Consider the following 26,675-nt stretch of genomic DNA (forward strand, 5'->3'; position numbering starts at 1 on the left):
ATGTGCATACGTGTGTGTACACACGTATCTATATTACCCTGTTTGCTAAGTAGATATATATTTAGGTAGTTAACAAACATGTAGGTTAGATCAAAGCAAAACTAGTTTACGTTTTCTAGGGCAATAAAACCCCCATCACAGTTGGGACTGACTCCACCCACTCTACCTTGATAAGGGGGTTACGACCTCCAGACTGTCAGCCAAGGGTGGGTCTGTGGAAAGGGCCCTGTTGAAAGCTCTGTTTTTACCAGGTAGGCTAATTAGGAATGCTGGGAGGTACCCCAAACTCAAGCAATTTTGCCTTTTCCCAAGCTTGGATTTTTTTATTTTTCATTTTTCCAAGTTTGGGGGTTTTTTTCGTTCTCAAACACCCAACCTGTTTCCTGGATGGAGACCTAGTGGGATTAGGTTTGGCCACAAGTCCCTCTGTCATTTCCCGGGATATAATTTGGTGGGTGTTTTTTTTGAGGGGTGTTGGTGGAAGGGAGGCTCAAGGACCCGGTGATCGGGTTCCTGGGGTCCTTTGGCTCCGCCCCCTCCCACCTCCCCTCGGTCCCGGCGGCGCGCACACGCGGGGGGTGGGGCGGGGGTGGTGGTGTACGGGCGGCGGGGACGCGCACAGCCGGCAGGCGGCGCGCACGGCGGGGACGGCGGCGGGGACGCGCACAGCCGCGCAGGGGTGCGCACGGCGCGGACGGGCGCTAGGGCCGCGTGGGGCGGCGGCGGCCTCGCCCCCCGAGAGGGCGTCGCGCGCTCGCTTTCCTTCTTCCGGCGCCGCCGCCGCCGCCGCCGCCACATCCCGGGCCGGGCGGGCGGCGGCGCCGAGGCCTCCGGGAGGGCGGGCCTCCAGCGCTCCCCGGACGCCGGGACCCCGCGCGCCTCGCCCCCAGGCCCGCGAGCCCCGAGCCGAGCTTCGCCCCTGGGGCCGCGGAAGGGCCCGAGGACCGCGACAGGCTCCGGCTCCTCGGAAGGTGAGCTCGGGGAAGGGCGGGGGGCGTGGGGGTGAGCGTCACATACTCCCGGACCCCGACTCCCACAACACCCCGGGTGGACGGGAAAACGGGGGGAAAACCCGCTTCTCTTTGCTAGCGACATCCCAGTGTGTTTTGGCGACTTGAGGGCCTCCCTAGTTCGTGGGGTTAAAGAGGAGAACCTTCATCACGTTAATTATGCAATGAGGCGGCGTCCTTGCTGGGGATGCTGTGATCGTGGCATCATTGATATTCGGTGATCCATAGTTCATTTCTTTCATCCTTGCCTGAGAATTTGCATTTGTAATTGGAGGCGGAAAGAGAAAGAAAATGTTCCACTTGGGTGCAGGGAGCAGGCAGACAGAGGCCGGGGAAGAAGGACCATGTGCAGCTTCCCTAAGTGCCCAATTAAGCACGTCTCTGGCGGGTGGGAGGGGAAAGGATGGTTGGAAATGCGTGTGTCCTGCCAGGTAGGCTCCCGGGTGCCCTCCGCTCAGATTTGGACAAAAGAGAGGCCTGTCAGAAGTTGGAGGTGGAGGCATAAATTTCTGCACTTCTGGCTGGGAAGATGAACCAGATCTTCCAAAAGCTGCCTTGTTATTTTCCACGTCTGCAAAAGGCAGGAAAGGGCCGGGCACTGAGTGCAAAGCAGCGCAGTCAGGTTCTGGTTAGCTGAGCGGGAGGACTGTCATAAAGGGGTTTTTTGTCTCAAACACCCCAAGTCTGGGGCCTTGGGCCATGAAGAGTTGGTTATTGGTCAGTTTTCACTGCCAGAGTGAGAAATGTCTCAGGTATTCTTAAAACCGGGCAGCTCCGTTTAGCTCCAGGCTTATTCACTCTTTTCATTGACTGGGTTAAGAGAAAGAGACACGAAGAGGGAAAAGGTCTTCTCTTTTTCCCATTATAATTAGGGCAAAGTCCATCTTGGGTCCAAATGGGAATTTCAAGATGGAAAGAAAAATCTTTCCATCTTTGCTTTTGACCCTCAAGGATAGAGTCTCCAAGAAATACCTAAGAGAAAACTTCTCTCCTTCCCTGGAATGGAAACTGGAGTTCTTGCAAAACTGAACAAAGAAAGGGAAGAATTAGTTACTATCCTGGGCAATTTGCAATTATATTCAGATCATTTTTCAAATGCTTGAGGTTATACAGTAGAATAGAAACGGGGGAGAGGTGAATGCAGGACCTGAGAGATCATAGAAGCCAAGAGAGTGTTTTGTCCTGATACAGGTCTGGCAGAATATGCATCTTAATCTTTCCATCTTTGTAACATGAAATTGCTTTTCCTTTTAATATTGAGTTCATAAGAGTAAAGGGAAGCATAGCTAGACTGCTCCAAGCATCCCAGGCAGCTCGGGCTGTATTGTGTTTTAAATGAGTTGGATGTTTATTTTGCCAGGTAACTCTATTAAATCTGTAATCTCTCTAATTCTCTCTGAGTTTGGCTTGTTTCCAGTTATTCATTCACGATATGACATTTGGTTAGAATTTACCAGGGTGTTAAAGCTTGAAGAAATACAAAACCCAGTGAACATCTTGCATTGAAAGATTTGATATCTTATACAGGAATCCTTTACCCAATATCAAACATATAAAACAGGTATAATAGGATCTGATTATTTTTGCTCCAAAAAATATTTCATTTTTTCATACTAAGTTACAGGGAAGAATCTTTTAAATGGCTAGCCCTTTTGGTACGTGTAGAATATTTATTCATCTGCCAAGCCATCCAAAGATAACCCCCCTCTATAAGAGACCTGGCGTGCGAAATATACTTGAAAAATCAAAGTGGTTAACTGTTTCCCAAGTATAAAGCAAGTTGTGTTCAGTAAGTTGATCTCATAACCTTTAATGGTGCTTATTTGTTTTTTAAATCGTCCCGTACAGAGACAGGAGGAGCCAGGAACCTCCAAGGCAAAGCAGATACTGCAAGGAAATGTGGACCAGGCCTGAGAAGGTACGGAAGGGAGGTTGTGGACACCTCACTAGTTACCTGAGATCCATGTCACATAGCATTCTCCTTTCTTGCTCATATGGAGATTTCCAGAAGCTTAAACTCGTAAATAGGAGTATGTACACGGATTCTTAGAAATGTTTTCTTAACCATGATCATGATAGGAGCACCTGCTTAGGCAGGGGGTTAGGTGAGCTGGGTACCTGCCGAGTGCAGTGCCTGGCTTGCAGCGACCCCCGAAGACGTGTTTGCTGTTCGTCACCATCACTCCTGAGAATCTGTCTTCACCTCCAGTTCATTCCCCAGCTGGCCAGAGTGAGGAGTGCCTTTCCATTCTGGTCACTAAAGGATGAGCAGTCATTCTGAGGTGGTCAATTGTAATGACGACGGCCAAGTAGACAAAGGAAATTTCTGAACTTAGATTGAGAGAAACCCTTACTATGAATTTAAAGCTCACAGTGATTGTAATAAGACTTTATATATTTTATAAAGTCATACGCAGCATTTTATTTTCTTAAGTGGTGATTTAATAATTTTGTTGATTAGGGAACACATTTTAGTTCAAAATCGAAAGGGCTGGTGGTGGAGGGTCCCCGCTGCTCCAGCCTCAGCTGTCTCTGTTTCCCTTCTCCCTGTCTGTCCTCCCAGGGTTACCGGGTCCTTGTGCATGACCAGATTCTTTTCGTGAAGTTTCCTTTGGTGTCTGGATAGGTTTTGAATGAATGTTTTAAAAACTGAACGCTGGGCAGGTGATCCTTTCCCCGGGGTACATGGGTGATGGAGGGCGGGGGTCCAGGAGTTTCCAACTCAGTAAAGGGCCCCTGACAAGGCTCTTCATCTGGGCCACTCCCCCGCCGTCCTGCTCACTCTGTGCGGGAGATGCCAGCCTCCTTGCTGCTTTGGGGATTCTGGGACCAAGCTCTTTGCCAGGTGCCGCGTGATGAGTCCCCTCCCTCTGTTTGAGCATCTTCTCAACATCGTCTCCTCCGAGGTGCCCCTGCCTCCCTTACCCGCCTGTGTTATTAACCGTGTCACTTAGCGCCTGCCTGGTGTGATCCTAGGCGTTAATGGCTCTATCTGTTTATGGCCTGTCTGCCTCTATTAGAAACGAGCACCATGAGAGCAGGGCGGGTAGGTTGCTGTATCCCCGGAGCCAGGAACAGCTCCTGGCTCAGAATAAGCCCTTGGTAAATATGGCTGAACGGATGAATGACATTTGGGGAAAATCTGTTTTTTTGGTTTTTTAAATCTCCTCTCCTTTCTCTGTCTAGTTGTCTGTCCCTCTGTCTCCTTCACATTCAAGGAGTTGAATGGAGGTTAACTCCTCGGTTACCATCACCGATGTCCGCAGGGCCCCTCGTTTTGTTTACTTGTGGATGCCTTTTTAATTCCCTTTCCTCAGTCTCATTTCCTCTCGTCCACCCACATAAGAAATCACTGGAAAGGTCATCCTTTTCTTTCTTTGTGTTTCTGTAGAACGTGTATTTTTGGTTTCAGTGCCTGCGTTTTTAATTTACGTAAACGGCACTGTGTCATATATCTCATTCTATTTTTGCTGTATTTCCTTTGCACCACGGTTGTGAGATTTATCTGTGTGGTTGTGTGCACACTAGACCACGTCTAGGCCAATTGCTTTTAAAAAATTTTTAACTCTGTTTGAAACAGTTAAACGGGCTTATTTGCCACAGGAGGCGTGAATGTGCACAGTAAAAGGAGAACTAGGAGAAAAACAAGTGGAACTAGGCAGGTGGGAGTCAAACTCGTCTGCACAAATTCAGAAGGATTGTGCTCTTGGGTAACAACTCGAACACGGGCAGCTGAGCAAAACGGATGCTTTCAAAAAGCATCTCTTTGAAAGCGCAAGGGAGGCCGAATTTGCACCAAAAGTTGGTAATAGTACCAGAGTCACTGTTAGTCATTACAAACATGTCAAATGTGTGCTGTCTTCCTTACAGTTTAGAGAGAGAGAAGCAGCTTAGGATTTCTTGCATGGTTAGGGGTCTTCCTGCATACCTGACCCTGCTTTCCCCATATGTCCATCAGTTCTTTAACCACCACTTCTGCCTTGTGGGTTTTCAAAGAGCCAACCTTCTGGCTTAGTTTCAGAGCCTGACGTCTTGACAGGTGCAAATCCCACGTAACGATCAGGAGTAGGGAAGCTCTGCAAACCGCCAGGGTGCACGCTCAGGTTCACCCCTGTTAGCTGCAAGAGGCACGCTGGGAGTTGTCTTGGCTCCTTGAACAAAGGAGAGTTAATTACAGAAAATGTCAGGCTCTTTAAAGGCTGTTTGTCACCTGGCTGCAGGGAGAGCAGTGGCCCTTCCAGAGCCGAGGAGGGAGGACCGTGGGTGTCAGGCCCCAGACTCTCTGCAGACAGAAACAGTGAGCCTCAAGGCTGTCGCCCGTGGACGGGAGGCAGACCCGTGGGGAATGTGCTCAAGGAAGCACTGCAGATGGCAGATGGCGGGCAGGCTGGGAGGCGCTGGGGCTACAGGAATTTGGAATGACTTTCTTTTTGTTGAAAAAAAAAAATGGGGGAAATTTTCCTGAGTTTTCCAAGGTCAGCCCAAAATTCTACAGGGGCTGGTTACCTATAGATGGGAGGGCTGGAAAGGAGAGTAAATGGGAACAGTGATGGAGGTCTTTATTCTAATCAGGCCTCTTGAAGCTGTTTATTCAGAGCACATGTAATTCAGATCCTCAGTAGACAGTCTCAGTTGACAGACACCCTTTTGCTACGGGTTTTCCTTCTCATACTGTAAAGAGGTGGTGGGAAGACAGCTGTTACGCTAAAAGGCCTAGAATCTGCATTTTACCGAGTTCCCCAGGGGGCAGTGGGGGCAGTAAAAGCTGAGGAGGCCTGGGGGCTGGACCAGCAAGCAGCTCAGCCTGGCCGCTCACTGGCATCCTGAGCAGAGCTTTTCAAACTCGCCCAGATTCAGCCTCACAGGTTTGCCTAGATCCTCCTCCACAGGTTTGCATTGTCTCTGCTCAGGTGTTCTTGGGGCCCAGGGTGTTGCTGTAGTTTTCAGAAGCTCCCCAGGTGGTTCCGATACACAGCCAGGACTGGGAGCCACTGCCCTAAACATAAGGTCGGACCCCTTAGCCGATGATCGCAGAGCAGAAACGCTGCCTGGCCAAGTGGACACACCCCTCCGTAGGATTCGTCAGAGCCTAGCCCGTCAGGTACTGTGGCTCTTACTGGTTCATTGGCTGGTTTTCAGAGACCTAGAGGGTGATGTGATGGGGAGCATTTAGCCCCTCTGCTTGGGCCCGATCGGAACACCACCTGCGGCCTGTGGAAGTGACCCTGGGGCTGGGGTGTGGCTGAGCGGATCGCTGTGCTTGACACCTCTGACTCTGCTGCCAGAGAAGTAGTTTCAAGATGTAAGTCAGATCACCGTATCCCATCCTCGCTCACCCCCAAGGCGACCGCTCCCCAGGGCCCAGCCTTGTCTGACCACGTCTGCCAGGGCTTCTCCCTGGCCGAGCTCGGGAAGCTTGTCCCTGCGCCTGGGCCCCCTTTTGTGCTGCTCTGCAGCCCGGTGCCTGGGTCTCCGCCCCTCACCCCGTAGGTCTCTGTGCCGCCCCTGCCCTCCCTCTGCCAGGTCGCGGCCCTTGTGCTTTCCTCTCATGGCACCGCGTCCTCTGCCTCATCGTCTTAGGTAGAGTCTTTGGTGGCTGTGGGTCCCCCCGGTAGCCTGCCAGCTCCACAAGGACAAGGAGCGTGTGTGTGTGCGTGTTGGGGGGTAGGTTGGGACTTGGTGCTGTGTCCCTGCGCCTGTTTTGTGGGATGAATGAGGACACCTTTTCGTGATGAGCTTGGTAGATGATCGTTTCTCGGTTATTGTGTCCTTCGAAATATATGCAGGTGCACGTCTCCTCGTGTGTGTGTGTGTGTGTGTGTGTGTGTGTGTGTGTATGTGTGTCGGATGTCGCAAGCGTAGAGATAGTGGCCCTGAGGGGTGGGGCTTGTGGAGGGGGCCCGGGCTTCAGTCTCACTGGTTCTGGTCAGCATGGGACTTGGAGAGCAAGTCCTGGTTCGTCTAAATTTTTAACCAGCTTTTACCTTGACAGCTTCCTCACTTGAGTCTGTGTATGATTTGTGAATTTTCTCATTATAGACCACGAGAAAAAATTAAGCGCTTAAAAACGGTCCATCTCTCCACCCGGCCGTACTACCGCATGTGCCCCCCTGAAAAGCATAATAAATAATGCAGTGTTTCCTCGCAGCCCGGGGGAAACTCGCCTCCCCTCTCCCCAGTCTGCCCTGCCTTCATCTGGGCTGGGACGACCAGCCTCCCAAACCCCTGCTGCTTCTATGAGAGGAGCCGTATTTGATGTAGTGAAAGTGTCGTCACCCAGATGGAGGGTATCTGGGGAGGGAGGGGAGCAGGGCCAGGCAGGGGCTCCAGCTCATTTGTAACCCTTTATTTCCTTTAAAGACTCAAGTACGTACAGCAGAACTATTAGAACTGAGCATCTGAAAACAAGTATTTGTTATATTATTCTATGTTTTAAATATTAAATCATTTTAAAAACTGAATTAAAAACTAAGTAGTGAAGACAGAGATGTATTTCCTAAACACTCAGATACATATTGCCTGTCCATTCACCACATTCTTTCCTGGCTGGAAAAGTATTTACCATCCTTTGCCCCATTTTACAAAGTGGTAAGGAAACTGCTGTTGGTGGTAGTCAGGTAGGAAAAAAATTAAACAGCAGAAATAAAAACACCTGGGTCTGCATATGTAGGTGGTATTTTCTGTATTTTATTGGTTTTTATTATAAAATGGATATATGCTTATTACAATAATGTTTTTAAAATACAGAATAGTACGAAGTAAAAAATGACTCCACTTATCCTCTCAAGATTTTATTCTGTGCATCACACATATGTATGTGTGTTTGCGTGTATATATAATCACATACATTCACATGTATATATATGTAATTCTTTTTAACTAATAGGATCATACATTCGATTCTGCAACTTGCCCTTTTTTGTTTACTGATGTATCTTGATACTTTGGAGCTATGTAATTGGCTTACCGCCTTTCAGCATTGTTTTATCTAAAATTTAGAAAAAAACTTTTTTGGACTGCAGCATTATTTCTTTATCCCCTGGTCAGTAGATTGTAGACATAGAACAGTAGTTGTATGTCTATTCAAATGCATGTGAGCGCATGACTTATAAAATACAATTTTATTTTCAAGTAATAGTGAGGTCCTAGTAGCTTTGGGTTGTTTTCTAGTCTCAGTTAACGTGTGTTAAATATATAAGCACTCACGTGGAGACTGGAGAAATACTTTGAGGTTGAACGGGGGCCTCATACTTTAGAGAGTTTGGACCCTGGGGTGGAGAGTTGGGCCAGGTGTCTTCTAAAGCACCTGCCAGCTCTCCTAAGTCTTCCCGGTAGTTTCTTGGTTGATGTCGTCATCCAGCAATAGCGAAGGTCACCTTGCGGTGCGCTGGGCACTGTGCTGGCCGGGGTGCTCCAGCACGAGCTCACATGCCACCAGGGGAAGCAGGAGATTCAGGCTGTGGTGGGTGCCGGGAAGGAAGTGAAACTAGGTGAGGATGGAGGGCAAATCAGGGTGGCCTGCAGGGAGGGCTGAGCCTGCGTGTGCCATGCAGCGGGGGGAGCAGGCCCTGCCTGGCCTTTACAGGGGCCCAGTGGTTGGTTGGTTGGTTGGTTGGTTTGGCTGCACCGCACGGCTTGTGGGATCTTAGTTCCTCGACCAGGGATTGAACCCGGACCCTGGCAGTGAAAGCACCGAGTCCTAACCATTGGACCACCAGGGAATTCCCTCTGGGGCCCAGTGGCTGGGAGAGCGCTCCACCCACTCCCCACCCCCTGCTACCCGAGCGCAGGCCCCCTCAGTGACCACCACAGGCTGTGTGGCCTGGGCGGGGACCGCAGCAGGGCACCGGGGTCATGGGCAGGCCTGAGTCTGGTCTGCACTCTAAGCGCTGGCCGTATACTCTGCTTCCCAAGAGCTTTTGGCATGGGCTGGGGTTTACGCACGCGGAGCTTCCCCGATCTGCAGCCCCATCACAATCCCCACGTGTCCTGGGCACCGTCCCTGCGCGGCCCAGGCGGGCCGTGAAGAGGGTGAGAGGCGGGTGGGTGCCTTGCAGACGCCCCCCTCTCCTGACCCCGATGCCGTGGCCGGGCTTGGAAGGGGAGAGGGCTCTCTGGATTTTTTAGTGCAGTAGGAGTTTAGCAGAAGTCACTTTAGAAGTGGAACGTTTTGGAAATAAAATTGCCATCTGGAAGAAGAAGCGGGCTGATACGTTGTACGTTGCAGCCGAGGTGCTTTGGCAGCCTCTGTCTCACAGGGGCCTCCCAACACACTGGTGGGTATGCAGGCAGCTGTTCTGTCCTAATCTAGTAGGGGGCCCAGAGAGCTCTTCTGTGACTAACCCCCAGACACCAACACGGAGAAGAAGGGACCAAATCCTGCCCCTGCCTCATCCCCGCTGCCGGGTGAAAGTAGCTGTTGCTTCTGACTTTAAATGAAAACCCAGGGTTAGGAAGGCAGGCGGAGCTTCACAATAGTGCAGGTCTCACTTTCCAAGCAGCCCAGAGGTAGAAATCCTGCCCCTAAGTCACTTGGCTTCCCGGAGGGCAGATGGTGGGAGCCGCATTTTCACGTCAGGCTGTTTATTCTTTGTCTTCCTACCTTTATCTGGAGGTGAACCAGCTAGGTGGGTGGACTCGAATTAGATCCCTTCAGAAGACTAGCTCGCATTGGAAAGATCGGATCCTTAAATCACAAAACCTCCCAAGTGCAGTGCCGAGCGCCGGCCTGATGCCTGGGTGGCGTCCAGGGGCGAGAAGCCCGGAGGTCGGCAAACCTGCCTGGGGAAAGCTGAGTGCCAGTGCCCGGGGCTCTTCTGTGCCCTGCCCTGCAGGGTAAGGTGTCTGTGTGAGGGGGGCAGCCCCCAGTGACTCCCCTGTGTCTGTGCTCACTCTGCCACAGCACAGTGTGAATCGCAAGCCCCGGGCCACTCAGCACCGGGGCCTCTTCCTTAGCCTCAATCTTCCCGAGAACTGGTGCACGGACACAGATGCCTCTGGGCACATCGTGTACCACCCGCCTGGTGCTTGTCCGCTTTCTCTTTACCCACTCCCCAGCCCGCACTGGTCCCTCCCCCTCTGTTAGAAAAGGCCTGAAGCCGGGCTTCCTCAGTGACCGGTGGGGATGGACCCCGCCCAGGGTCCCCATCTCGCCAAGGGTCCCCATCCCGCCAAGGGTCCCCATCTCGGAGGACCCAGCTCAGGGACTCAGGCCTGGGGGCCCTGCGCCCTCTGGGCCATCTGTGCCTCCCTTGTCTCTAGAAGAGAAAAGCTAGTAGCCTGGGCTGAGGGTCTGGCCTTTCTTTTCTTCTCCTCTTGGGCAGTTCACACTGTTAGGTGAATTTCTCGGTATGTGTCAGTTAAACAGGAAAGTCACCAAGGGTGCCGAGGGACTGGCCAATTTCTGTTTATAGAGGGTCTGCTCCAGGCCAGGTGGTCCTTTTGGTGCAGTCTCTCATTTAATCCTCGTGACCATCCTGGAGGGAGGAGGGCCTTGTCTCAGGGACGGAAAGCCACAGCTTAGGGAGGGTAAGTGACTTGCTGAGTCCCAGAGCTAGCGAGCGGTGGGGCACTCCAGGGCTCCGCTTTGTGCCACGTGGCCCCAGACGAGGCATGGCAGAAGGGGACAGGGAGACTGCAGAGACAGGCCAGCTGCTTCAGGCAGTTAGAGCGGGAGCGGTGTTCCCCTCATTGGGTAGCGTTGCCAGATAAAATGCAGGACACCCAGGTAAACTGGGAATTCAGAGAAACAGCAGATAGCTTTTTAAAGTATAAATGTGTCCCACGCAGTACTGGGGACGTAGTTATACTAAGTACTAAAAAATGATTTGCTTACCTGAAATTCGAACTTCACGGGGCACCCCGTGTTTTCATGTGTTTAATGTGGCAGCCCTACCAGGGGACCCCGGGAAACATGGTGCGCCTGCCGCGTGGAGACCTGAGAATGCAGGTGCAGGTGTGGGCTGGGCCGCGGGGGGAGCTCCCCGTCGCAGGCCGGAGAACCCCTTGCGGGAGGGAATGCAGGTCGCAGTGAGGGCCTCAGAGGCAAGGATCTGGCGTTGAGGCAGGAGGAAGGCCGACGCCCGGGCCCTCGTGAGTCCTGCCCGCCAGGTGCACGCAGGCTCCGAAACTGTCTGCCGTCAGCGCACGTGCAACAGACCAGCTCCCTGCTGCCCGGGGTGGGGAGGGATGGACGGGCCGACAGCCGGCGGACACCAACCCAGCCCAGCATGGCCTCTCTCTCCAAGTGGCTTGGTTTGGCTTCAGGAAGCCCCGTGTTAAAGGTGACACGAAGCACTTTTTTGTCTCTCTTGCAAAGAATCGAGTGCGACTTCCGGTTCTTCAGTGTCCCCTGCAGCAGAGTGTAACCGTGTGACCCGCTGAGGACCCAGGTGCCCCACGTCACTCCCGGACAGCGACAGTCTCAGAAACGCCCACCCCCGAGGTTCCGCGCAGGCTCTGGCCGGCAAGTGGGCGGAGCCGGGACGCTCCGGGGTTCCTTTCTCGGGTTTCACAGATTCTCTACAGCTCAGTGGGTGTGGCCGCAGCTTGTCAGCGAGTCAGGATTTTAAACCCAGCCTGCTTGGAATCGCCTCAGGATGGCGTCTGCCCCCTGAGGATTACCCAAAGGTCCGGCCCGCGGCAGGCCCCCTCCTGCCCCGGCTTCCAGGCCCTGGCAGGTGCCAGATGCCAGGGACACAGTAGCCTGGGCCAGAAAGAGCCAACAGGCACCTCTGCAGTAGTGAAGTCTTATCACGTGTTCCAAGACCAAATAGAAATGGCTCCTTTCCGGTAAAGTGTTTTAAATTTTATTTAATTATCAACTTGATAAGTTGCTATTAATTAAAAATATGATGTTAAGTTAAATAATAAGTCAAAACACCCTCGATATCAATAGAAAAATTTTCAGAAATATTTGTATTGAGGCTATTAACTGAAACTGCCCATTCTTTTATTACCTTCTGTTTAATTGATTTATTTGTAAGCAGCAGGGCCATTTTGCTTGTGTTTTCCAGGAAGAATCACTGAATGGCTGACATTTGACAACATGCACCACCAGTGGCTTCTGTTGGCCACATGCTTTTGGGTGATTTTCATGTTCATGGTGGCCAGCAAGTTCATCACGCTGACCTTTAAGGACCCTGATGGTAGGTACACCTCCTCATGGAGTGGATTTTGGCGAATTCAGACCTTGCTGTGGTACTGTTCCTGGGTACCTGCTCGGATGAGTGGTGACGCAGAATCAAGTGACTCTGACCCAGAAGGGACTTGGAGGTCATGGCGTCCAAATCCTTGATGTTGCAGAGGTTCGGGAGAGGAGGTGGACGGGGATGAAGGGGTCTTTCCCCTCGCAGTCTGTGTGTTTGGGGACCAGCCCTGCTTGGTGTCGTTGAGAGATGCTGCCTGTGTGCCCGGTGATGCTGCCTGCTGGTGGCCACGTGTTTGAAGGTCACCTTCAGCGCCCCGGAAGGAAGGTGGTCTAAATATATGTGTGTTGGGTTGTCCTCGAGGATTTTTTTTAACTCCCCTTGACCTGATGTAGGCGTTCAGATGAGGACATATTAAGAGCACGCAACCCAGCCTCAGAAGAGCTGCGTCTAGTTCGTGCCCTTGCCCTTTGCTCACCAGGGCCTTAGTATTTTTTCTGTGGAATGGGCGTGCTCCCCGCTCTGACAGCTCCAAGCCCGACCTGGGCACCGTGAGGCCCTGTGAGTGACCTGTGAGGTGCTGGACACGAGTGAGGAGCTGCGGGGACCGTCATCTTGAACCCTGAGGCCACTCCTTCAGGGGCAGCATGAGGCAAGGCGCACGGGAGATGTTGAAAAGGCTCGTGAGCGGCCTTAGAGTGGCCTGGCACCGCCATCCTGATAGGGAGGAAGCGCATAGCATCTTTATCCTGCACGAGGCTTGGCATGTCCACCTGCAGGCGGTGGCCCGAGAGGAAGGGAAGTAGAAAAGGATCACACCAGTCGTTTTGCTGATTTACGCCCGGGGGCTGCACAGCCCGTGCCATTTGTGTGACCAGTGGGCTCCGGGCTCTGCTCGTCCTGGAGAGCCCCCGGGGGTGTCCTCGGCTGTTCTGAGGCTGCCCAGTGCCCCACACCCCCTGCTTCCATCCTCCCCGTAGAGGGGCAAGGTTGGAAGGCAGATCTGCAGGCAGAAGAGAGAGGCACTGAAATCAGCCCCCAGGGTGGTTCTCAGCGCCGCAGTTTCAGGTCAGTGACGTTATCGGGGCCCAGCTGGCTGTCATCTCTATCCTACCCTCATCTTCCAGGAGCCCGAGAGGCTTTCACAGCCCGGGGAGGGTGGAGTCACACCTGCAGGCATCTGGGGTGGCCAAGAGCATCACGGGGTGTCACGGCTAATCACGGTCACACGGGGGACCAGGGCCGCTGTCAGGACAGCACAGGCCAAGTCTGGGAAGGTTGTTGGAATTTGAGCTGAGGATCTCAGCCCAGCCGTTTGCTGCTGGGCTGCTCCCCCCAACAGCTAATGTCACCGATAGTGGAGACCCCTTGTCAAGAGTCAGAGCAGTGGTTCTCGTCCCCAGGGCACTTTATAATCCCGTGGGGACTGTGTGTACCTCCTGCTGCCCAGGCCCAGCAGAGACCAGGGGGCAGAATCTCTAGGCGGGGGGCCCAGGTGAGGACCACCAATGGGAACATGGCTGGGAAACTGCACAAGAAACAAAGCTGCAGAGAACATGAAATGGTGTCACTAAGTCTACACGTTTCACTCGTGATTCCTTTAATGTCACCTCCTGGTAAGGGAGGCACTTGAAAGGCGAGCCATGAGGTTGAATTGTTTGTGGTTTATTTTATTGAAAAATGAGGAGTGTATGTAATATATTTTATATTCCACCCAAAATAATTAAATAAGACGTGTGCCTCTGAGTTTGAATATGATCTGGCAGTAGGGCCTCTGAAGAGCACCTCGCATCTCAGGGGCATCTGATAAACGAGGTGTCGCTGCTGTGATGGGGCAGGTTTTATGCTGAGTGTTTTCAGAAAAGTGTAGAAGCTTGAGAAGGTTCGGGGAAGGGGAGCAGAAAGTGAATGGGTGGAAGGTGACCCTGCAGAGAAGGCTGAGACGCCTTAGGGTGTTAAAATCTGCAGAGAGGGTCTGCTGCTGCCCTGGGGGCTCTCACCAGGGTCTCACCAGTGGCTCCAGCCCCATGAGGCGCGTGGTGGTCCTCGTGCCCTTGGGCGTCCCGCGTAGTTGCTGGGGTCCGTGCGTGGGAGCGCGGTGGCGGGCCGCTCCTGGAGGGAATGTGAGAGCCAGAGCTCACCGGCCAGCTCCCCTTTCCCCCTCGGGCAGCACGGAGGAGCCGGTCTTCAGTGGGGATGCAGTCAGCCCTGCGTCATGCTGTGGACTGAGAGTGAGGACCCTACCCCTGACCCCTAACCCCTGACCCCTAACCCCTAACCCCAAACCCTAACCCTAACTCTTTGTTGTTGGGCTCAAACATAACCCAGCCTTTCTCGACCACACAGATCTTATCTAATTGTCCCCAAGTCCCTGGCTGCGATCATGAAGGTGGGTGTCTGCCGGCTGGGTTCGGGTGCAGGAAGCGAGCTCACATGCATGGCGTCTTGCTGGTCTGGGTGACTGAGCAGGGAGCGGCCCCCCCAGAAGTTCAGGCCTCAGTCCCCTGGAGCACTGTGGCTCAGGCTTCGGCTCCCCTCTGTCTTGAGAGGCAGCTCACCCCCGCAGTGGATCTCGGGCTCCTACAGGAAACCGAGGGAGGTTGGTCAATGTGTGGCCATGAGAGATTTCCTCATGTGTTGGAATCTATTTTACTCGCGTTCAGTGTTTTTGCTTTGGAACCAGAAGCCCACTGTGAACTGCCATCACAAGGAAGTAACTAGCACACAGTGGTGTCCCGTGCGGGGAAGTTCCATCCCTGTAAGCGGGCGGCACATCCATGGCCTCAGTGTTCAGGGAGCTGGGTGCCCGCAGTGTCCATGGGCAGCTCCTTCCAGCGCTGTCCCCTGGGAAGTGGGCTCTGTTCCAGCATCCAGTTCTCACCTACCTGTTCTTAGTGAGTTCCCTACCACCCAGTGGGTAGGAAGAGCACATTTGTCTTGAGCTGCTGTTTAAAGCCGTGTGTGCATGTGTGTGTGTGTGTGTGTGTGTGTGAGTGTGAGAGAGAGAGAGAGAGAGAGAGAGAGAGTGATGGTCTCTCTTCGGCTCAGCAGTGAAGCCACGGTGAATCCTTCTTTAACAGATTTCAGTGTCGTTTTGAACTAGACTTTGTCATAGGGAAATAAATCCCATTCAGTGGTGGGAATTTGATGGCATGGTGTGTTGAGACTTGAACTCAGAATTGACATCCATGTGAATCTGGTGTGTATGCGTAGACACTGATTTTCTTCCTAATCTTGTGCCTCAGCTCAGCTGCCAGCCGCTTAAGGTCAAAACCTGTGACGCGATGTCTGCACGCCCCCTGCCCAGCGTGTGATGCAGTGGTGACCCTGGGCAGCTGGACACACAGGTCAGGGAGCTGAGGGGATGCAAGCCTGTCTAGAAAAACAAGGCAGTACTGCACGTGGCAAATTTAAAGACATTTTGTAAAACAAATACAATGATGTCTATAAGGAAAGCAGCTCATATGTTATGAAGACAGCTGATGGTACCTACTGAGCAGAATCCTTGGGCCTGAAGCTGGTGTCTCGCCCCTGGGGGTCAGGGTGGGGTAGGGATCTGCTCTTTGATCACAGTGGTGACAGCGGCACCCGCTGAAAATACATGGTTGTCAGCAAAGTAGTGGAAAAGCAAAACCAAACCTAAGGTGTGCTGTCAGTTTTATTTGAATCTAGTTGAATTGGGTTCAAGGGGAGTTGGGGAGCAAATACCAGGATGTTCAAGGTAAAAAAAAAAAAAAAAGAAAAAGTTAAAACTTGGCGGACGAATGGCCGGCACGTGTGGCTGGAAGGTGAGCTGCCCCACAGCTCCCAGAGCCCGTTCTGGATGCTTCCGAGTGTGTGGAATCGGCGCTTTTCAGAAATTCACTGTTAAGTCAGTTGTTTAGAATTCAGGCTGCGTTGTCCATCTAAAATGTCACTAAGGAAGCTTAGGTTTCTGGGAACCCGTGCGGCCTGTGGAAGTGCTGCGCATCGCCGTGCTGGTCAGGGATGTTGGCACCTGAGGTGACCAGACAGGAGTGGGAGGTGCCATTTCCCTGAGCACGCTGGCGCTCGAAGGTGAGGCGGAGGAGGAGGAGGAGGTTGGACGCTGGCCTCTTGGCCCTCGGGGTGCGTTCCGGAGCCTTGGGGCCAAGGGCACTGCTGCCCCGTCTGTCTTCACACGGTGCATGGTGCCTCCCGTCCTCACGGCAGGTGCAGAGCAGCTCCTGTGCGCACCTGTGGTTAGGGCTGCATTTCAACTCAAACACAGGAAAAAGGGAAAAAGATTCCGTGGGATTCACAGAGGTGTGCGGCCGAGATTTCTACTGGAGTCGGAGAGCTCAGAGGCATGAGAGATGGGTTATTATTATTATTATTATTTTAATTAATTCATTCATTTTTTTGGCTGTGTTGGGTCTTCGTTTTTCTGTGTGAGGGCTTTCTCTAGTTGCAGCGAGCGGGGGCCACTCTTCATCGCGGTGCGCGGGCCTCTCACCATCGCGGCCTCTCTTGTTGCGGAGCACAGGCTCCAGACTCACAGGCTCAGTAATTGTGGCTCACGGGCCCAGTTGCTCCGCGGCATGTGGGATCTTCCCAGACCAGGGCTCGAACCCGTGTCCCCTGCATTAGCAGGCAGATTCTCAACCACTGCGCCACCAGGGAAGCCGGTTATTATTATTGACGGGGCTCTGGGAGGATGGGTTTCTCCCCTCTGCACTGGGAGGATGTCAGGGTGGGGCTCGTTCGTGGCGGGGCTGGCTGGGGAGCGCGGGTGTTTAACAGCCAGACTGAAGGTGGGGAGGTTGCAGTGGAGCCTGCGAAGTGTAGGTAGTAATGACCCCAGAGGAGTTGGTTTTGATGTTTCTAACAAAGTGAAATGTGCCTCTGCTTGTGCTTTTTTATGCTGATTTCTGTGCTTTGCTTTGATAACTGCTTTTTTATTCAAATTATGTTTCTAGGCTTTGCAAAATTTTGAGAGCAGTGTTTCTTTGATTGTAGAGATCTGACAGTTATCTTCAAATTCTACCCGAAGGTTTTCCCCCAAATCAGTTTGTTGTAAGTGATTACTCTGGTCTAGCGTTTTGTAAGACTCCTCTAGTCTAATTTCAGTTCCCATAAATTTCAAAAATAATGTGTAAGCACTAACTTGACTGCTGACTTGGCTTTTTTTTCCTAATTAAACTTTTAATTTTGAGATCGTTGTAGAGTCACGTGCAGTTGTGCATAAGAGAGTCCGATGTACCCTTTACTCTTTTGCCCCAGTGTAACACGTTGCAAAACCACAGTGCAGAGTCACAAGAAGGGTATTGACAAGGATGCAGTCACGATGCACAACATCTCCATCACCACCAGGATCCCTGTAGTTGCCCTTCTGTAGCCACGCCCACCTCCCTCTCCCCATCCCCCATCCCCCACCTCTGCCCCCTCCCCCCTTGACAACCACTAATCTGTTCTCCTCGCCATCATTTTGTCCTTTCAAGAATGTTATATATGGTATATGACCTTTGGGGATTGGCCTTTTAAATTCAACATGGTCACCTGGAGATGCATCCAATTTATTGTGTGTATCAATAGTTTGTTCCTTTTTAGTGCTGAGCAGTATTCCATGGTACAGATGTACCAGTGTTTGATTAACCATTCACCTGTTGAAGGATAGCTGAGTTGTTTCAGTTTGGGGCTATTATAAATAAAACTGATGTGAACATTCGTGTATAGGTTTTTGTGACATAATTTTTCATTTCTCTGGGGTAAATGTGCAGGAATGCAATTGCTGGGTCATATTGTAGTTGAATGCTTAATTTTTGAAGAAACTGCTTCTTCTAGAGTTTCTGAGAGCTGCTGTACCATTTTATATTCCCACCAACCATGTATTAGTGATTCCTTTTTCTGCATCCTCACTAGCATTTGGAGGTTTCACTGTTTTTTGTTTTAGGCATTTTGATAGGTGTGCAGTGGTATCTCACTGTGGTCTTAATTTGCATTTGCCTGATGACTAATGACGTTGAACATCTTCTCATATGTTCCTTTTCCACCTCTAGATCCTCTTTGGTGAAATGTCTGTTCCTGTTTCGCTCATTTTCTAATGGGGTTGTTTACGTTTTTTTTTTTTTTACTGTTGAGATTTAAGAGCTCTTTACATATTCTAGATATGCCAGTCCTTGGTCAGACGTGTGGTTTGCAGATAGTTTCTCCCAATCTGTAGCTTGTCTTTCCATCCTCGTCATAGGGTCTTTGCCGAGCAAAGGTTTTAAATTTTGATGAGATTTAGTTTATCAGTTTTTCCAAAGATTTACTCCTATGCTCTTTAAGATGTTTTATAGTTTTTTGTTTCACATTTAAGTGCTAATCTCGAATAAAGGGTGAGGTTTAGGGAAAGGCTCCTTCTCTGTCTGGGGGCATCCAGTTGCTCGGGTACCATTTGTTGAAAAGATGCTCCCCCACCGCATTGCTCTTGCGCCTTGTCAGCTATCACTTGGGTGTGTTTGTGCGGGTCTCTTCCTGGGGCCTCTGGGCTGTGGCACTGATCGGAGTGTCTGCCCCTCCACGGGGAAGACGTTTTAACCTCTCCATGTCTCCTAGCCTACAGCGCCAAGCAGGAGTTTCTGTTCCTGACCACTGCGCCCGACGCGGGGAGGTCGCTGAGAGAGACGCACTTCCCTGAGGAGCTGAAGGTGGGCACAGCCAGGCCGCGGCGCTGACCCCTCTGCCCATTCTTCCCTGGCGTCTCCCTCTCACCTGCTCACCCCTCCGGCCCCAGCGGGTCCCCCATCACAGGGAACAGCGTCCCCTCCCTCCCTGCCCTCATCAGCTGGTTTCCACTTACTGTCGTGCTGGGCTTTAGAGTCGCTGCTTCTGCACCTTTCCGCGTGTTTTAGTGCCTGGCCGGGGGAGTCACGGTCGGTGGGCCTTGCGCATCGTGGGTGCTCTGGAGCGTTGACTGTGTTGAGTTCCCGCCCAGCCGAGAATGAGCTTTGTGATGGGTGGATTGGGGATGTTGGGCGAGTCGGGAGGAAACCGGGGGAAAAGATCTCTGCCCCCGAGTCCTGGGAATCCTGGAACTTGAGAGTTACGGGGCAGTGAGTCCAGCCTCCGGGCGGTGTGGATGAGAGCACTGAGGGTAGGAAAAAGGCTGATCTTCCAGGGTCACGGGGCAGTTAGCAGCAGAGCCCAGGGCCGCTGACCTTCACCCCGTGCTCACCTTCCTTGACACTCTGACTCCAATTTCTCCCCAGGCTCCTTTTGCACGTAAATTCCTAATCGTTCCCCAGCCAAGGTGAGGGGCGCACTCCTGAGACCCCCTTCTCCCCCCGCTGACCCCTGTGCCGGGTCTGGATGGAAGGTTCAGGTTGCCCTCGTGCAGGAAGAAATGAGGTGAGGAGAGCCAGCTCTAAAGATGTTTATCAGCCCAGAATTAAACTCAGAGAAGGGACAGTCCTGCCCGTGAGCTGCACGTAAGGTCAACAGAAAGAATCCAGCAAAGTCTAGACAGCACACACCTGGGTTTCTGGCATCACAGCCTTCCCCCCACAGTTCACGTGGATCTTCTCACCTGGTCTCATGACTCCTTAGAGCAGAACCAGTGCTGATGGGCTCCATCACTGGCTCACAGCAGCTAAACCACTGGTACCACTGACCTGACTGCCAGGCAGAGGCCCTCTCCGCACCTGAAGCCGCATGTCAGAGAAACATAATTGTGTGGTCAGCCCTGAGGAAGTGGAATCATGGTTCCTGCCTTTTTAAAACCCATACTGAATGACCTAAGGTGTTTTCTTAAATGAATAAACCAGATACACCAATGGACCAGATTATCTTCAAAACGGCCACCGTCTGTGTAGACAGCGGTTTCTTAGGTACAGTCCACATTCTTACACTCAGGTTACACGGAGGGAGAGCGAGGGGGCAGAAGCTGGCCTTCCCTGAAATCGCTGAATGGAGGATATCCTGCCGTTGCCAGGAAATCATGGGCCATTGTGCCATCAGTACAGCGGCAGGCAGACAGCCCAGCCGCCCCGCGGTTTGTCCGAGCTGAGGATGAGGAGACAGGGTCAGCCGTCTCTGGCTGCACTGTGGTCCAGCGCATCCACGCAGCCTGAGCCCCGGGCCGCCGCGGTGACTCACGCCCTCCGTCCTGCTGCTTCTGTGGGGACAGCCCCCAGGCTCCGGCCTCCGGGAGTTAATGCCCGGCACGCCCAGCGCTGCTAGCGAAGCCCTTGTGCCCGTTTTGTCTCCACTCCCTGCAGCTGACCGGGAAGGTGCTGCCGGGAGGGCGGCTGGTTCAGCCCTTGGTCTATACGCAGCGGCTGGAGCTCGTCAGAAACGTGTGCAGGGAGGACACCCTGAGGAACCTCTCACACACCGCCGTCTCCGGGTTTGTCCTCGACCGGATATTCGTCTGCGACAAGCACAAGATCCTCTTCTGCCAGACCCCCAAAGTGGGCAACACCCAGTGGAAGAAAGTGCTGATCGTGCTGAACGGTGCGTGCAGCGCCCGGCGGGGTCCGTCCTCGCGGGACCTCAGGGTCTGCGGGGAGGGTGGCCGGGGCCAGGGCGGGGGAGTCGGGGGGGGCGGCCGAGAGAGGAGCCCAGGGAGGGCCGGTGACTCACAGGCAGCGGGCTGGCGTTTTTCCCGTTCGTGTCCACGTTAGAAGTTGGCGGGGTTCACCCAGGTGCTCCGCACCCACGGTCAGGGCCTCCTGGCTCCCCTGTCTCTGCCTGCCCGGTTGGTCCCGTTGCTTCTCTTCAGTCCCTGCATTGATTCTTACGAGTCACCCACTCCGTCCTGGGAGGTCAGGGCTCCACACTCAGTGGGCCGTCCAGCAGCTGTCCTCACAGCTGCCCTGCTGTGCCGAGAAGGACCCGCACCCAGACACCGGTGGGTCTGGGGGCCTCCCCACCTGCAGTCGTCCCCGTCTTACACAGAGCATCCATATGCGGAGGTTCAATCCGCCTGCTTCAGGAAATGTGGTGTTTACTCGGGAACAAGTTAGGTCATTGGAAAGCGCCCTCATGCACCACAGGCTTTGATTCCTCACCACTCTTTTCAGACACTGTGTTTGTTTAAACTCCAATTACCCTGAATTGACCCAAGATAATTATGGGCTCTGTCTTAAATTCAGCTTCAAAAGAAACATAGTTCCAGTAGACAGCTGTGTGACTCCTGGATCAGGAATCAGACCTCGGAGCCCCATGGGACATGGCCCTGGGCTCTCCGTCCCCCAGCCCCCCAGGCCTGCTGTTGCTCTCAGAGGTGGTGTCAGGGTTGGCTGTCATTTGGCCTCTTCGCTGGTTCGTTGGGGAAGAAAAGGGAGACACCCGCCTCATCTTCTGGTTATAATCAATGCACTTCTTTTTTTTTTTTTTTTTTTTCAATGCACTTCTTGAGTAATCAGACAGTATGTTGGATTTTTGACATCGGAGAATGAGCTTACAAATCAGATTTAAAACAACAAATGTACAAAAGTCTTACAGATTTGCTACCACTGTATGACGCATCAGACTTTGAAGAAGAAGAACCCGTTGATGAGGGCAGGATAGAAACGGGAGCGGTTCGCCAGGCCGTATGATAGGAAAAGGACAGTCCCGGGGCTGCCTTCAGCTGTCCTTAGATGCACCTGCATGGCGACAGGTACCAGAGCAGGTCCAGGTGCAGATCCACAGAGCTGGCTCTTCTGTCGGCCCCTTGAGAGCAGATGTGCATCTTGCTTGTTTTATAGCCATCCATCCACTGTACTTAGCACAGGGTTCTGGGTCGGGGCTTAAATATTCTGTGGAGGCTGTGATCACTGCTTAGATGGCCCAACAGAGATCCTTCCCTGCCAGACTCTGAGTTTAACATGGCAGGGTTAACACAAAGATGCACATGAAGGATTGCAGCGGCTTGGGTAGCACCCCAGCACAATGATGCTTTATTTCCATTTGTCTAAGTTGAGAAAAGAGTGAAGCACCTGCCCAACCCTCCAACCCTAGGATGGGCCCCCAGGTTCCACTCTGCAGCCTGGACCAGGAGCTGTGGCTCTCGGTCCTGCCCTGCCTTCTCCTCAGACACTCCTTGTCCTCCTCTGAGCCGTGCTTCAAATACATCACATCACTCCCACAGCATCAGCCTGACTTGCCCAGCACCAGACATCTTGGCCACTGCCAGTCTGCGATGCTGTGAGGTTACCTAGGAACCTCTTAGGCCCGGGCGATGTCACACTGGGAGTGATGGGCCTGAGCCGGGGCTGCGGGCGTGAATCAGCAGTGTGTTGTTGTTTTGGTTTTTTTAAATTAATTTTTATTGGAGTATAGTTGCTTTACAATGTTGTGTTGGTTTCTACTGTAAAGCAAAATGAATTAGCTGTACGTATACATGTATCCCCTCTTTTTTGGATTTCCTTCCCATGTAGGTCACCACAGAGCACTGAGTACAGTTCCCTGTGCTATACAGCAGGTTCTCACTAGTTATCTATTTTATACGTAGTGTCAATAGTGTCTGTATGTCAATCCCAATCTCCCAGTTCATCCCACCCACCCCCGCTTTCCCCCTTGGTGTCCATACATTTGATCTCTACCTCTGTGTCTTTATTTCTGCTAGCTGTGGGTTTCATGGTCCCACTTCTCTGGCAGTTTCCCCCAGTTCCAGAGCAGAGTCAGTACTGCAGGTTTCGGGCATTCTGCTTGCAGGCACTGATCTTTCTTTTGTGGCAGATTGAACCCGATTTAGGTGCTCGTTGCTGTAGCCGTTGCTCCCTCCCTCTCCCTCCTCCTAACTCGTCTGTTCCCTCCAGATGGCCTGTGGATCACCAGAAGCTTTTCTTCACTCTCATCCTGCCTGCAGAAGCAGTTGAAATTCAAAGACCTAAACGTGGATACTGGGATGGCCCGTGGGGAACGCGGGCCCGGGCTTCGAGACGGGCATCTGTCTTTAAAGGCAGCATCCCCAACTCGCCCTCTCCCTGTTTGCCTCCCAGGAGCCTTTCCTTCCATCGAAGAGATCCCTGAAAGCGTGGTGCACGACCACGAGAAGAACGGCCTCCCGCGTCTCTCTTCCTTCAGCGATGCAGAAATTCAGAAGCGGTAGGAGCAGGGGCGGGGGATGCTGGTAAAACCCCCCGGGCTCGGCTCTGTACTTGGCGTGTTTCCCAGATGGCTCCAAGAGCTACTGGTTTGTGTTGGTGAGAGGCAGCCGGGCATACGCCCAGCGTTCAGCGCATTTAAATTCACGTCTTTGTGAGAACTTCTGAATGTCTTCTCCACCCTAACCTTCATGCAGGCCATTAAAATGAAGGTTGCGTAACTGTCTTATAGAAATGAGTGGTCGTTTTTGTTCTGCTCTGATTTTGTTAAGTTTTGTGGGGTTCTTACTGAATATGACCTTCATTTCATAAGAAAGGGATTTAGGTTGCAGGGAAACCCCACTTCATTTTTCATTTTCTCCCAAGGTGTTACGCCTGCCTTCGCGGCAGCTGCCCCTGGGGGGTGGCAGGGTTGGCTGGACCCGGCAGAGGTGGAGAGAGACAGGCCTCACCAACCACAGCAAGAAGGGAGACTGGCATCGGGAAAATCCCTTAGCTGATTGGACACTTGTCTTGGCAGCTGTGACATGGCCCCGTAGATCGAGGTTTAAAAGGAACAGGTACATAACACGCTAGTCAGTGTCAGGGCACCGAATGATCTTTGACCTCCCTTGCTTTTCAGCTACTTGATTTTCATTGCTTCCGGCGTTGGTTACTCACTCTTGCCAACGTGTACAGCCTTAGAAGGCAGGTGTCAAATGCCAGGTCAGAGACCCTCCCGGGGGAGGGCGGTCCTGTCACCCCCCTCAGCAGCGATCCTGCGGGGCTCTGTGAGAGTAGACGCGCTGAGACCTGCAGCGCTGAGAGGGTCTGTGGCCTGGGTGAGCGCACGGAATCACAGCAGTGCCGTCGTCGCTCTGTCACTGTCGGTACAGGCCCTTCACGGGGGTGCCCCTGTGCCGCCACCCCCCCACTGGCAGCTCCCCCAGACCCCCTTCCGCCAGCTGGAGCCTGGAGCCTCACTCGGCCTTTCCTCTTCCCCCCCCTACTCTGCCCCCCATTTTCCTTCCCCTGGAAATTTTGAATTGAATTTTTAAAGATGTACCCTTAGAGTCATTCTCAGCCCTCAGCTGTTCCTAACTCAGTCAGGGTTCCTGCCCTTAACGGTTTTCTGCACAGGAACAAAACTTTTAAACATTCCTGAAGTTTCAAACTACTCAAGTGAAACAAAACATGGGTTAAATAGATGTCTTCACAGCAGCCCCGAGGGTGATGAGTACTGTGGTCTTGGACAGTTAAGGTCTCTGAGCCTCCATTTCCTCACCTGTAAAATGGGTTCATAACAGGATCTGCTTCCAAGGGTGGCTGTGCAGATTAAGTAAGAGCCACATGCAGTGCACTTGGCACAGGGCTCAGCCTGGTGGCTGCCACTGCTCCAGCCATCACGCTTCACTCTTCCTCACAACCCACAGCCAGCACCACCAGCAGCATCAGGTTAACTTCTTCATCTTCATTTTTTTCCCTTAGCTTGAAGACATACTTCAAGTTTTTTATCGTAAGAGATCCCTTCGAGAGACTGATTTCTGCGTTTAAGGATAAGTTTGTTCACAACCCCCGCTTTGAGCCTTGGTACAGGCACGAGATTGCCCCTGGCATCATCAGGAAGTACAGGAGGAACCGAACGGAGACCAGGGGCATCCAGTTTGAGGACTTCGTGCGCTACCTGGGTGATCCGAACCATAGGTGGCTGGACCTTCAGTTTGGGGACCACATCATCCACTGGGTGACATACGTGGAACTGTGCGCACCCTGCGAGATCCAGTACAGCGTCATCGGTCACCACGAGACGCTGGAGGACGACGCCCCGTACATCTTGAAAGAGGCTGGCATAGACCACCTGGTGTCTTACCCCACCATCCCCCCGGGCATCACCGCGTATAACAGGACCAAAGTCGAGCACTACTTTCTGGGCATCAGCAAACGAGACATCCGGCGCCTCTATGCACGGTTTGAAGGGGACTTTAAACTCTTTGGGTATCAGAAGCCAGATTTTTTGCTAAACTAATGTGTAGGACTGTTGAGTTCAAGTATCTTTGTTAGACCAGAGGCTAACCAGGTGGAGATCTGGGCACAGAAATGACACTTTGCTCTGTCACGCTCCCCCTGAACACTCCTCAGTTCCCGTGGACCTGGGTGTGCCTTGGCCAGTGAAGCTGGACCCTGACCGTTATGACCTAGTTTGGACAGAAGGTGCCCGGTGGGCCCTGCCCCCCTCCCCCCCCAGCCCCAGTGCCATCAGGCCTTTGCTCTCCTCAGAGGGGAAAGAGACTAAACATTTGCAGTCGCACAGACGGGAGGAAAAATCATACCGCCTCGAGTCACCTCCCTCGGTTGTCAGACGCCTGCAGCTCCCCCAGACGGTGGGGGCGGTCCTGCCTGTCCCCAGGGGATTGTAGACATGGCACCCAGCGCTTTCAGGAGAGATGGAAGAGCCACTGGTCTGCACACATCCCAGGGGCCGAGATAGGGTCAAATCTGAGTAATTACACCTCTGGGTTTCATCTTGGCGCCACTATAATCACAGAGGCAGACCCTTCTTTCCATGACTGTTTTGTTCTGAGAAGTTCAGGGATGACTCGAGGGCACTCTCAAGTAGTCCATCTCTTCAGAATACATGCCTGTATGCTGCTGGGCCAGACTTCCAGACCTCTGCCTGCCAAGTGATTATCTCATTCAGCCCAAGAGATCCAATTTTGGAAAGTGAGGGGAGTGTACATTTTTCCCACCTGAGGAAGGGAACATCTCTGGGGACCTTAAAGGGAGCCTGGGAAGAGGCAGAGCTGGCCGGGTGCTGGAGCTCAGGCTGCCCTGGACTTGGGCACGTCTGCCCTGATGACTGTCTGCCTCTTGTCTCTGATGGTCCCGTGTGGATGGGCACGGGGGGGGGGGGGTGCCCGTGGGCATAGGGGGGGGGTCTCCACCTGTCTCCCCCAAGGCCAGGCCCTCCTGGGGACCAAAGGCAAGCACAGGCAACATGCCAGTATTGCCCAATCAGTGCAGCTTACACATTTCAGTCTCCTTGCGTCTCAGCAAAATGCGCACCACTGGACCCATTTCTGATGATGCCGTCATCCTGGACTGTAAGTTGGATAATCAAGTTCACCAGCAATAAAATCCTGGGCCGAGGCAGCCCCAGTAACGCAACTTCCGGGCGCTGAGGAGCAGCCCACGGCTACCATTTCAGATGCCGTCCGACAGCGAGGCCCCTCGAGATACGGGAGAGTTTCCCCGCGAAAAGTCCCAAGCGCTCAGGCTGCACTGCGCCCAGGAGCCCGGCTTTTCCTCCGGGCAGCCTCCGCCGTCCCTTTCTCAGTGTGGCTTCCTGAGTTTGTAAATGTGAAAGTAACATGAAATTAAAAAAAAAAAAAAAACAACACGTGCCAACCTGACGTGGGCCGCGGTTCCAGGGCAGGTGCTGCGTGGACGCGACGTCCCCGAGGCCTGGCGACGGTGAGGGGCGCGCGGGCCTGCGTGATGGCTGCGGG

General features: G+C 52.8%; 1 protein-coding gene across 5 annotated transcripts; it reads left to right on the top strand.

Annotated features, from left to right (window-relative positions):
- Nucleotides 1-693: 693 nt before the first annotated feature.
- On the top strand, nucleotides 694-26,564 carry CHST10 (carbohydrate sulfotransferase 10). 5 transcript variants are annotated; one of them, XM_082427356.1, is made up of 8 exons: nucleotides 694-971; nucleotides 2,859-2,928; nucleotides 11,368-11,504; nucleotides 12,026-12,157; nucleotides 18,716-18,807; nucleotides 20,377-20,611; nucleotides 23,086-23,191; nucleotides 24,658-26,564. In XM_082427356.1, the coding sequence occupies exons 4-8, from the start codon at nucleotides 12,058-12,060 to the stop codon at nucleotides 25,193-25,195; spliced, it is 1,071 nt and encodes a 356-aa protein (XP_082283482.1). In that variant the 5' UTR covers nucleotides 694-971; nucleotides 2,859-2,928; nucleotides 11,368-11,504; nucleotides 12,026-12,057; the 3' UTR covers nucleotides 25,196-26,564. The 5 variants fall into 5 exon arrangements, with proteins under 5 accessions (XP_082283482.1, XP_082283483.1, XP_082283481.1 ...); XM_082427355.1 differs by having other exon boundaries at nucleotides 695-971; nucleotides 11,329-11,801; XM_082427354.1 differs by having other exon boundaries at nucleotides 695-971; nucleotides 11,368-11,801.
- The last annotated feature ends 111 nt before the right edge of the window (nucleotides 26,565-26,675 follow it).

Source organism: Balaenoptera physalus (assembly GCF_965194825.1).
Source record: "Balaenoptera physalus genome assembly, chromosome: 15".
In the NCBI taxonomy this organism is placed as follows: domain Eukaryota; kingdom Metazoa; phylum Chordata; class Mammalia; order Artiodactyla; family Balaenopteridae; genus Balaenoptera; species Balaenoptera physalus.